Source organism: Bemisia tabaci, chromosome 3, assembly GCF_918797505.1.
Source record: "Bemisia tabaci chromosome 3, PGI_BMITA_v3".
In the NCBI taxonomy this organism is placed as follows: domain Eukaryota; kingdom Metazoa; phylum Arthropoda; class Insecta; order Hemiptera; family Aleyrodidae; genus Bemisia; species Bemisia tabaci.
This window is the reverse complement of record NC_092795.1, coordinates 16,923,437-16,935,968: the sequence shown is the minus strand read 5'-3', so window position 1 is coordinate 16,935,968 and position 12,532 is coordinate 16,923,437. Positions and strand designations below refer to the sequence as shown.

General features: G+C 37.8%; 1 protein-coding gene across 7 annotated transcripts in view; it reads left to right on the top strand.

Annotated features, from left to right (window-relative positions):
- Evi5 (ecotropic viral integration site 5) overlaps nucleotides 1–12,532 on the top strand; it is an 84,842-nt gene that overhangs the window by 61,934 nt on the left and 10,376 nt on the right. For 4 of the 7 annotated variants that reach the window (XM_019061993.2, XM_072297936.1, XM_072297935.1 and 1 more), the window contains 7 exons: nucleotides 6,950–7,068; nucleotides 7,622–7,750; nucleotides 8,873–9,043; nucleotides 9,414–9,539; nucleotides 10,068–10,186; nucleotides 10,723–10,837; nucleotides 11,740–11,898. In XM_019061993.2, the coding sequence (XP_018917538.1) occupies nucleotides 6,950–7,068; nucleotides 7,622–7,750; nucleotides 8,873–9,043; nucleotides 9,414–9,539; nucleotides 10,068–10,186; nucleotides 10,723–10,837; nucleotides 11,740–11,898 (938 nt within the window). Of the gene's footprint in view, nucleotides 1–763; nucleotides 1,287–5,811; nucleotides 6,131–6,949; nucleotides 7,069–7,621; nucleotides 7,751–8,872; nucleotides 9,044–9,413; nucleotides 9,540–10,067; nucleotides 10,187–10,722; nucleotides 10,838–11,739; nucleotides 11,899–12,532 lie in introns of those variants that run through there. The other 3 variants (XM_072297938.1, XM_019061994.2, XM_019061995.2) reach the window with 3 other exon arrangements.

Below are 12,532 nucleotides of genomic sequence, written 5' to 3'. Positions count from 1 at the left end.
GTTCCGAAGAAGATCTGACTCAGTTCTGAGCTGTCATGGGAGCTCTGGTCTCTCTCTCCAATACGTAAACAAATAAGTAAACAAACAAGATGGCGTTCATCAACACGCGAGTATTGGGGGCTAGGCTCATCAACTTCCAACTTCATTTAATCAATGGATTTCCTAATTATTTCGTATATTACCGACCAGATGTGGTTTCGTTTTGATCGCACAATGATTAAATTCGTTCAATTTTTGGATTCGTCGTTTGGATACCTTCCTGACGACCGAAGATTCGAGTCTTGCCAAGGATCAAAGTCAGCATTTTACTCAATACCCGTTTGTCATGACTCAATCAAGAATGTGTTCATTTTTTGCACTAGAGCCTCTTGGTCAGCGAAAAATTTCTCAAAAAATTGTTTGAAGTCTGATTATTTTGCATTTTCTTCCAACAGTGAAAATTTAAGAAACGTCAGCAAATTACTATATCTTTCTTGCTGAGTTCAATGTTCAATCAAACCAGTAATAGTAATCAACATGCAAGATTTTTCGGTTTTAGGCTACTCATAATGTGGAAACTAAAGTTGAGCTACTCGCCAGTTTTACAATTACATTGCGACTCATGTCATGCTTTAATGAAATAAAACAATGTGCAAGAGGGTGTAATCAATCAGTAATAGTTCCAATGAATTTAAAATGCACCTCGATGAAAAATGAGAGAATCACTCCCGTGACACTGAACGGCACTTCTCTCCTGAAATTGAAAAAAAATCAATTTGGTTCACGAAGTGTTTCAGAGCGTTATTACGCGGTATTTATGTGCGTCATCATTCACACACACATCGCACGACACGAGTGCACCCAGCTGGTTCGTCGCCTGTGTCTGTCGCGGTTTAGAAAGTATGATTCATTGATTCCCGCCCAAGGTGAAATAGTTTTAGTTTTTCACGCATGGAGAAATCGTTTCATAGGTTGCTCGATTGTAGCCCGGTTGGAAGTACAGTACAGGCGGCAACCTCAAGGACCTTTTAACGCAACGCTGAGTGAGCAGGCGCCAGTTTCAGCCACGTGTGACCTGCGACATGGGAGACGTTATCAAAGCTCGTTTTCTTTGCAGAAGTGCAGTTGATATCTCCAGGATCCCGCGCGAGAAAAAAAGTGTTTTAAATGTACCAACTTCAACGTGAGGCTTTTATACTTTCGGCCGTAACATATGGTGTCCAGGACTAGAAAAAACTGGGAACTTTTGGGAATCGTCATCAGAGAACGAAGACTCTCCAGTGCATTCAGGGAATCCGTGTTGAAAAGTGGGAGTTTTTCTGTTTTATTTGATTTTTATCTCGTTTTTCTCTGCTTATCACAGTCACTGCTCACAATTTTAGAGGTAATACCGCTTTTTCATTCATGGCATTTCCAAGTGAGCCTGCTCGTATGTTTTCGTTGTACTGATGTGTAATTTTTTTTAAAAATTTGCTATAATTTTTCTCCTGTGTGAAAACAATTCCGTAAAAACCTGAAATCAATCCGTTACGAGGGGAGGGGGGCTGAAAATTATAAAATCTTGCAATCAGTGCACATCGCCATTTAATTAGTATACCTACGCATTTTCATTTTAAAAAGAGGCTCCTTCATTTGTTTGAATACGTGACCATCGCTGCACGCAGAATATTTTTTATCAAGCCTCGTAAAATAAAGGCACAAGGAAGACATTAATCCTCACGTTATCTCACGAGTTCCGTCCACTTTAATTCAGCCTCCCCTAAGTTTTCTCAGAAAACACCACGCCTTTTGCTTCGCTCCAGAGTTGCCTTTCACCTCACCGTTCCTGCGTTCTCGTCAATTCGTCATTAGCAAGAATGAATCTAAAGCACACTTGTGGCAAAAATCACTTTCTTTTCTTTTTTTCGCGACCAAAAGGTATAAACTCTCTGCTTTTTCTGTGGACTAGTAACTGATCTGAGAGGAACAACATGTTTTCATCATTTGGCTCGCGGTCATAGGCTCTCGACTTTTCGTCAGATGGAAATGGATGTTCAGGTTCTGAATTAACCTAGTGGCGACCCGTATTGATGGCAAAATTTTGCGCAAGATTGATCGGTTATTGCCCTAGGACCTTGCCAGAGATCCACTCTATATAAATTACGTCTGACTTCAACACACACAACCGCTCGCAAGTGAATGTGTTTGCCGGTTTGCCCCGGTCAGATGGATGACTGCAGTAAGGCACCTGGCCCATGCTCCACTTATTCCAGGCCCTCCCAGAGCAATTTGTTTTAGTTACCGAATATGTCTTGAGAGCTCCAAAAGTAGGTAATTAAAATGCTCTTACCTCCCTTCCCTCCTCTTCATTCCGACGCAATTTGACTATTCTGCTCGTATCCCAATATCGACCCGCTTTCTGTACTCCCTCTCTAACAATGCGGTTGTATTAAAAGAAACATTCTCAGTTTTGGAAACCTAGGACAGTCTCATTAAGTAGATTACCACCATTTCAGTGCCTCTTTGAGTGCTTTTGTCGGTTTGCAGCCTTCTGTTTTGAAAACATAGGTCTGGTCGGATTAATATGGTTGTGTGGTATGCATATCGGTCGAATATCCAGTTTTTCACCCTGCCCTTATCTCTCGGTTCTTATCACTGAATGTTCGGTTCGTGCCAACAAACTTTCGGATTTTTCCACATTCTTCACTTTTTTCAACTTTTGTCACTTTTTGTAAACAGAGATTTGACGCTTTGATAAAAAAAAGTCAGCTTTGCTCCAGCTAACTAGTCCTGCTGTGGCAAAAATAAAATTCGTATTATAGCCTTCAGCTGTTGCAAAATTTTCTTCAATATATAGTACGAATTTTCTCGAAAAATTGCGAATATTTTTCCTCCAAGTGCGTAGAGGATTTTGTTCGTCACGTGATCTTCAGAATCTGAAGTATCTGAAGATTTCAATGGAGCTTATTCATGACTTTCCCAAAAACGAGTTTTTCATCGGGAAAAAATTGGTAACATTCGAACGTTCTTCATGCATGTTTCCTTACCACGGTGGAGTTGGTTTAATTCATCAATTCGTCGCCCACCTGACATAAGGGCGTAACTACACTCGGCAATGAATCCTGTCTTCCATACATTTCAATGCTTCTCCGGGCTCAATGTCAGCCAAGCGACGAATTTATGAAGATGTAACATCCATATTATTGGCACCAACTGGTTTATAGCCGGATCCACATCACCGCACGTTAAGCAGAACAAAATTTATTTTTTCTCCGTCCAAATGGAACAATTCTTTTGACAGACACCGAACGTTCGATTCATTAATAGTCCATGGTGATAAAAAAACCGAATGTAAACAAACACTCGCGCGAAAAATTTATAATTGCTGAAGTTGATTAGATAACAATTTTTTTTAATCGCGGATTAGGTAATAAATAATTTGTCCGAGAAAAATGCATTATTGGCTATCGCACATCACCGACATTAACTTTGATTTCATTTGAGCTTAATAACCATCGACAACAAGCCGATACAGGGTGTCTACAAGTGCGGAATTTCCGGAAAGTCCGGAAATAGTACTGATTTTTTAAGGGCGGTTCGGAAGTACTGAAAAAGTGCGGAAATTCCGCAAAAAGGTCCGGAATTTTCTTCATTTTTTTTGTCATTTTTGTTGCAATTTCAAATTTTTGAAATTTTTCCAATTTCGTCAAATGGAGGTACTGAAAAAGTACGGAATTTTTTTGTTGGAGGAGGCACTGAATTTCTCGAGAATATACTGAAAAAGCACTGTAAAAGTACTTATTTTTGAGCAGCCTGTTTTAGTAGACACCCTGCGATAGTTTACGCATGTATTTTACAGAAAATACGTTGCACATCGATTCATGAAAATTTCAGCTATGCATATCTTTTTAAAATTAAAGAAATTGTCGTAAAGTTTTCATGAAGCCGCGTGTACCCGCTCTCTCAAAATTAAATGGTTTAAAATTCTCGGCAACATTGCATGCTTCCAGGCTCAAATGACGTCCCTGCTATTTAATCCAGAAGGAGACGACTTGAGTCCACGTGCTCGGTAGATAATTCGTAATGAGGTTTGAATTAGTAACAAATTAATTACGAAATCCGAAACTAGATCTTCAGGTGTCGTCTTGGATAGCAGCTTGTATTAAAGAGGCCGTGTAAATGGGTTTTAGTTGGTAAGCTGACAATAAGACAGGTGTCTTTTTTACATGATGTTCAGGCTCAAACGAGCTGCTGGGACGGAACCCCCTAAGCGCCTCAGCTGCATAGCTTTCTTTCAGTCTGATTATTGGAGGTGCAAGTTTGGAATTCTCGATGGAAACTATTCTGGACTCTCTTGATAAGCTATATCCGGACTAAATTTCGTAGTAGGGAATTCAGGATTGTCTTAGTCAGGGAAAACCGAGAAATGTCGAAAAATTTTAAAAAGTCAGGAAAAACCGGGAAATGTCAGGGAAAATGACGAAACCGCCAGGGAAAATTATCAAGTCACTTTTATTTGCCTTTTAGAGTGGGTTGGACATTTTGAACGACAAATTTTTCCTAAAAACTATCTCTAATTATGTCTTTTTACCATCTGGCATGTCTTAAATTGTCAGGGAATTTTACAAAAATGTGTCAAAGAAATCAGAGAAATGTCAGCGAAATTAAATTTTCTATATTCTGTGGAAACTCTGAATTGCCATTCCCGGATCATTTGAGAAATAATATGTGGCCCATTAGGTTCCCTGTGCAGATAAGTGCTTTTATATATGAACCAGAAATAGTGGGTACGTTTTGTGAAATGTCTAAATAACTGTAAAGCTCTAAGATGTACTCCCTCTTTCCTCGGTAAACTGCATGTTTTATTGGAGGTTTTTTGGGGAGTTTCTGAGGAGGGGGGTCTCATTTTTTTAAATATTAATTTTTTTTCCCTTGCTTTTCGTTGTCGTCATGTTCGGCATTGGTAGGGTCTTCAATAATTGCACCAATACAATCACACTCATACAACAACATATTTTCCTTGGCATCCTCTCGTTACTCTGAAGAGAGAACTCTTTAGCGACAGGACAGTGAATTTTTATGGTAAAAATGAGGAATTTCCGTCGTCAAGACTTCAAAAGAAAGTTCATTTTTTGTGATGACATTATTTTGGCTTTCACGATGTGTCGTTGAAACTTCTGTCACCCGTTCGGTCAAATAAACGGAAAGAAAACCCTGACTTACTATTGACTCCCAGTTAGTACGCGAGTATATCATTATTCGAACTCCTGCGAAACCGCTTTTGCCTATTTTATGAAATGAAGGCAGAACCCCGCGTTAAGGTATAATTATTATTCCTCCGTCCTAAGGAATTTCCACTTTCAGTCATACCAGGGTGTTTACCATCAGGAAAAACCGGAAAAACTGGAAAATATCAGGAATTTTGGCCGACCGGGAAAAAATCAGGAAAATATCAGAAAAATCGGATATTTTATCAGGAATTTTTCTTACGCGAATCTCCTCAGCGGAGAAGTCTTACTGCTTTTTGCCTACTGTGCCAGGAGTCGTCGCGCCGTTATCGTTGAAAAATCAGGGAAATATCAGGAATTTTCAAAATGAAAAAATCAGGCATTTTTTTATAAAATATCAGGAAAAATCAGGAAAATATCAGGATTTTTCAAAATTAAAAAATACTAGACACCCTGCATACATATTTGCATTGCATTCAGAAAAAGAAACTTTTGTGTTTGGTTCCCTCGGGCGTATTGCAGTCCATTCAATCGTCACGAAAAGGAAATTTATATAAATGAATGAAGGAAAAAAAACAAAAATCCTGTTTTCAACCGTTCCTTTTTGTTTAGGATTAGTGTACAGCTATCTCTAACAGTACGACACGAAGATACGTAGAGTAGCCCAGCCCACGAAAATCAAGTGTCTTGGCAAACACACGCTGACTTTTTATCAGTCAAGTCGTTTGCTATCGTCGTTTTTAAACGCGCTCTCGGGGTGCGCGAAGAAGTGCGCGGATGTTGCGGATGTAAAGCTCTTCTAAGCTTCGAAAGTCTTGAATTTTTAGAACTCAAGTGGCCGTAGTAATTCATTTTTTTTTTTTATTTTTTCGCACTCCGTCCACGGTTTTTTATTGCGGAGTAATGTTATGTCCTCTCTTGACCCATGTTTATGTATGATTCAGGTATTGTGCCAAACGTTTATCATTTTTTACAACTGATAATTTATCTATCAACACATGGATAGAAAAACTTTGGTCCGTACGGAACACCAAAGTTTTCGATCCGGGTAATTAAAGTCTTCGGTCCTAAAAACCGGAACTTCGGTTCGTTTACTCGGTTAGCATACTAAGCTAGCACTGTTACTAAAACTGTACCTAATACTAACAAAAACTATGGTTACTTAAACCGAAGTTCGGTTCCTACGACCAAACATGTCGATTACCTGAACTGGACACCTTGGTGTTTCATATGAACAGAGATATTTCTCTCCAAGCAGGTGAAACGTTTCTTCTCGCACGGTTGCCGCTGTTCATTATTGTTACGCTCATTATCTCCAAAAAAGGAGAAAAAGACATATGTAACCTTTTTTTGGAGAGCTATATGTAAAGAACAATCCTATCCCATTTTGCTTACTTTTATCGGAAGTAAGTTCATAATTGATTATGCCGCATGATAAAACAATTTGGGCCCTAACACTAAAACTCGGATTTTATCAAATTCTGTGCTGTATTCATTACGTAAAACGACTCAAGTGTCAAATGCACGTACGTAATTTTGAGTCGAATGGTCTGGAAAGGCCGCGATTGCAAGTTTGAACTTATTTAATGCTTTTCTGAGTTAAGCATGGCCTTTGAACTGTAATTCAGAGCCCACCTAAATTCAGAACATATGTTTTTCAAGTTAAAATAATTTTTCAATATTTTACATTTTTCATATTGTACTAATTCGAATTAATTGCAATTTGACTTCATTTAAATTCATGTCATTCTTATTTTGCGCAGGTACCAGCTCCAGTCAGGATCATGGTATCACTGAAGGAGAGGAAACGGACTTGGACATCTGGGGTCGTATCGTCAACGATTTTGACCACTACTCGAAGAAGAAGAACAATATTCTCAAGGTATCAATATATATTCTTCTCATTTTAAAATGTGTATTAAATTTCGCAATAAGGATGAGCTACTATTTTTAGCTCATTTTAGAAACAACGTATGCGCCGTGAGTTTTTCCGTGCAGATAGATGCTTCCATGGATGAGCCAGAAATAGTTGTACCTTAAAGCAAAATGTAGTCCGAAATTCTTCAGTGCCACTGCAAGAAATATGCTCACACGCCAACGTGGTATCTAGTCTAGAAAAATTGGGATGTATTTTGGTTTATCGGGTGCCAAAATCCCTCGGGAAAATTACGGGATTCATTTAGGAATGGGTGTTACAAAACGGGAATTTCGAGTTTGGTGATCCTTTTTAACGCAAAAAATTAGATGATAGAATATTCCTCTTTAAACTCGAAAGGAAAACTCGGCTTTTCCTGAAAGTTTCTAGGAGAAAGTAGCAGAAAACCCTGGGCTTTCATCAGAAAATTCTTTTTTGAAAATCAGAACTGTAGAATAGAATAGGGAAATTCAAGAAATTCAGATATTGTATATTAATCTCCCATTCTTTATTTTTATAGGAGCTCGTCAGGAAAGGCATACCAGATGTATGGCGGAATATGTCGTGGCAACTCCTATGTGGAGCACTGGACTCACCTCTCAAACAACAGTATGCAGAATACATTAAAGCAACATCAGTTTGTGAAAAGGTGAGGTGACATCCATGTACAAATTGATTGCATCCAAATTGAGGAGCAGAACACATTTACATCTTAAGTGACTCCTAAGAGTTCTAATAGGCCCCCTGAATGGCAGAAAGTAACTCCCTGAGGAGGGGGGCCTCGCCCCCGCCAAAAATTTCTCAAGATTCCTCAATGGTCGCAAAATTGACGTCGATTCTCCAGAAAAAGACGGTTTCCTATGTAATCGACCCCGAGGACTCTAAATTTCATGTTCCCTGAGCTCCTCGAGGTCGATTACATAGGAAACCGTCTTTTTCTGGAGAATCGACGTCAATTTTGCGACCACTGAGGAATCTTGAGAAATTTTTGGCGGGGGCGAGGCCCCCCTCCTCAGGGAGTTACTTTCTGCCATTCAGGGGGCCTATTAGAACTCTTAGGAGTCACTTAAGATGTAAATGTGTTCTGCTCCTCAATTTGGATGCAATCAATTTGCGATTCGGAAAGGAGCCCCGATTTTTAAAATTGGGCCCCCCCGTTTACCCCCCAAGGAGTATAGAACCTTACCTATAGATGGATTGAAAACTAATATTAAAACTGGGAATCACATGTCTTCCCTGATTTCGGCATATAGCCATATCACCTTCAGTTTTTTTCATGAAAAGTACCTATCTAGCCTTCAAAGGCCTAGTTCCGCCACTTCCTTATCAATGATTTTCATACAGGAAATAAAATGCTCTGTGTGAGAAATTTATGGCCGAGTCATCCGTTTTGACTGTCCAAATTACATTTACAACTATGGTGAGACATTATGGTACTAAAAATGTTAACTTCTGGTTAAAATTTGAAAATACTACATGTGCTTGACATTTTTAAACCACTGGTTACACTGTAACTAGAAGTGATGGAACCAGGTAAGATTATAATTGAAAAGTGAGGAAAATTATGAAATAACCGTTATCAAATGTAAAACCATTGTAGGTTTTTTTTTTTCCAAAACATCCCTTGAGGATATTTTAAGCTGTAATAAGCTTATGAAATGTTCACCAGACTTGTTTTATACGAATCAAACCGTTCATTACATTCTTATACTTTCAACATCAGTAAAAATCAGTCAGTAGTGCGTTTCTTATAAAATCTTTTCTTCAACAGGTGATACGCAGGGATATTGCTCGGACGTATCCCGAGCACGATTTCTTCAAGGAAAAGGATGGGCTAGGACAAGGAAGCTTATTCAACGTGATGAAAGCATATTCTTTGCATGACAGAGAAGTTGGTTACTGTCAAGGTTCTGGATTCATTGTTGGCCTTCTTCTGATGCATGTAAGTGAAACAACTGGCTTTCTATCCATCCCTCCAAGAATGCTGAAATTTTTGTACTGTAATTGGGTGCTGTTTTTAAGGAAAATAAGTCTGTCAGCATGGAGAATCAATCTAGATCGACTTCTGTTGCTTAATAAGTCCAATTGTTATTTTGATTAGAATATAAAATGATAAATTCGAAATTTTTCTAAGTACTCGAGCAGCATATCACGATTTGCTTTAATGATTTTTGGATTGATTTCAAGCATGTGTTTATTCAGTCCTCCTTTTGACACTCTGTTGTGTTGCTGTATGTTGTATCAAATTGGAATCATTTGCTACAGTTAATAAATGTTGATATTCCTACAAATATTTGTTTCTTCAATTGCAGATGCCGGAGGAAGAGACTTTTGCAGTTTTTGTGAAAATCATGCAAAATTATCGAATGCGGGATATGTTTAAGCCATCCATGGCAGAATTAGGTCTTTGCATGTTTCAACTAGAGAATCTTGTTCAGGTATGCATCTAGTTCTCATTTCATAATTTTTAAAAGTCTAAAATTCATCTTTTAATCGACTCCACATTCTTTGTTTGAGAGTTAAAGCTGAGGCGTAACATCAAAACTAATTTGGGGTCAACAACCTCACTGTGGAAAGTAAAGAGATCATGATCTTACTTAACATGAGAAGAAAGTGGTCAATTTTGGAAAATAGCTAACTGTTTATGGCGGCCGACTGGTACCGAAAAAGTGTTTGAGAATTCAGACCCATCATTGCTGTGATTTGCACATTTTAGTCGTCTCTTTACGATGTGAAGGAGACATACTGATCCAAGAAAACCTAACATATCAACAGCTCCCCCCCCCCCCCAGGATTTTTCCCAGTGTTCCGACCTGCCTGTCTGACCCCGACTGTTCAGATCACCCAGCTCACGAAAGAATACTTCTGCATGTTTGGCTAAGATCATTTGAAAAAAGTCATGTTCCATTTTTAATATATGCAGTGTCAACCTTGCCACTAATGAAAGCTACTCTTATTTTTTGCAGGAACTTCTACCGGAACTATTTATTCATTTTCAATCTCAAAATTTTCACACTAGTATGTATGCAAGCAGCTGGTTTCTCACGCTGTTCACAACAGCCTTCGCCACTCCGACTGCCAATAGGTTAGTTGGAATTTTTGTAACTTTCTTTTAGTAATTTTTTCTTTGAAAGAAGTCCTGTTATTTATGCTTAAAGACTACCTCCTCCTATATAGTTGTGTTTATTGAGCTTTTTGTTTTTCTTAAAACTTGTTCTGAAAAATAACTCTTCTTTTCGCTCTAACAAAAGTTTGGACAGATCGTTAGGAAAACGACAAATGAACTTCATTTTATAATAAGTAGTGAACGGTATTTATGGCCCATCCATAAAAGCACCCAAGTGCATAAGAAAACCAGTGGCACATATGTTGTTTCTAAAGTGAGCTGAAAATTCTAGTTCCTCATTGCAAAATGAAGTCCAAATAGAGAACAGGCTTTTTTAAAAAATGCAGAAAGGCTTGTACTCAATGAATTCAATGTTATTCTGTGTGAAAACCCAAATGAAAATGAGGTTTTTCCTTGTAAAGCTCAACTTATCAGCAAATAAATTTTAAAAGTTTAAAAAAATTCAATGTGTTTCTTGTTGACCTCATTATTTTTTCTTTTGCTCTTCATTGTAGGGTTATTGACGTCTTCCTCCTAGAAGGAATGGAAATAATTTTCAAAATCGCTTTAGCTCTGCTCCAAGTTAATGAACAGGATCTCTTAGCTCTTGATATGGAAGGCATGCTCAAAGTAAGTTCTTTGTCATCAAGGTAACTGTTTTACAAGGATGTTGTCTTCATGGAAAATAATTCCACTCTTCATGTACAGACGAAAACTGAGTAAAAATCAAGTTCGTTCTGTTTTCAATTGTTGCTGTGGAACCACTAGTGGATTAAGCACTTTCCGACTGTCCAAGGTGCCTTTTTTATGAATCATAGATAAATCAGGCAAAGAACTTCACTAAATCCACCGCCACCTCTCAAATTTTAAAGATATGTATTTCCTCTGAAAGAGTCAACTAGCTCCCAAGTATACGGAAAAAAGTTGGGTTAGCAGATCCAGGTAGACTTTTGGGAGAAAGTGATGAATATGATCATCTTTCCCCATGTTTTTTTCCTTGAAACTAAGAAAAAGCCTTCCCTCCATGAAAGGAAAATGTTTAAAAATGTACAAAACAAGCAAATCGATTTTCTACGCAGCCTGGACCTTAACATTGTGAAGATTGTATTGTATTTATATTCCTCTCTATTAAATAAGCAGTGCAGTAGGTTTTGAAGTTAAAACACTTAGAAGGAAAATTGTTATTGAGGCCATTGACGAAAAAGGATAATGAGTTGCGATTTATTGACATTTTCTGATGCAAGTTGTAGCGAAAATGTAAAGTAATTTTCTTCCTTTTCAAAACACATTCCTTAAAAAATGTTCTCAACTTTTCATGGCAAGATAGTGAAGCAGCAGTCTGTTACTTCTTCTTTGGAACTCTGTAGTCTGTTACTTCATCTTTGGAACTCTGTAACAAGCAACAGTATGGGTTTCTCTGTTCGATTAACAGTGCTTAAACGCACTCAGTTGCTTAACAGTTTTTGATTTTCCTAATCTCTGAATTATTTGTTTCACTTATTTGCTAAATTCTTGTATCGTCTTTTTTTCAGTTTTTTCAAAAAACCTTACCTTCGAGAGCTGACAGCAATCTAGATGAATTAATGGAAATAGCATATAACATCAAAATTAGTTCGAAGAAAATGAAAAAGCTAGAAAAGGAATATGTTATAATGAAGAAGAAAGAACAGGAAGAAATGGTAGAATTAAAGGTTAGTTCCATTTGTTGATAAGGCTATCTTTATGAATTTTAAAGGAACATGTATTCCTAAAGCGGTAATAGCAGTAAATTTTAAGGTTTCAACAATGTATTCCAATTTGGCTCTCTTAACTCTTTCTGTTTCCATCTATTCCATGCCAAGAGCAAATAATTAAAGGTACTTCATTTGATAACTTTATTTCCGGTGTGTCAAGGAACTGCCGGGATTTTTAAAAACACTATGCAGACAAAAAATTATCAAGCACCCTAGAGCACACACTAATCTTGTGAAATTGAGTTTAATAATTAGCCATGTCGATGGTGTAAGTCTGCAACCACGCATTTTGGTTTACCACATTGCAAACATCCTGTCATAATTTACTTTCTAAATGGAAAACTACTCAACGGCAATTCTCAAAAATTAGCGTTATTTTTCTTCTTCGTGCTAGGAAAATTCTGTGAAAACTTCAAGGAATGATGCCAATATGTTCTCCTTTAAAAAGTTAAAATAGGAGCGGAGATTTTCAAACACTGCCAACAAGATTCGTTGTTGCGGTTCTACCGGGTAGATGTATGTTCTTCAGTTAAAAAGTCCAGGATCCTCGGAATGTCTCAGCTTTTTTTCTACTCTACATTAGGCTTGGTTT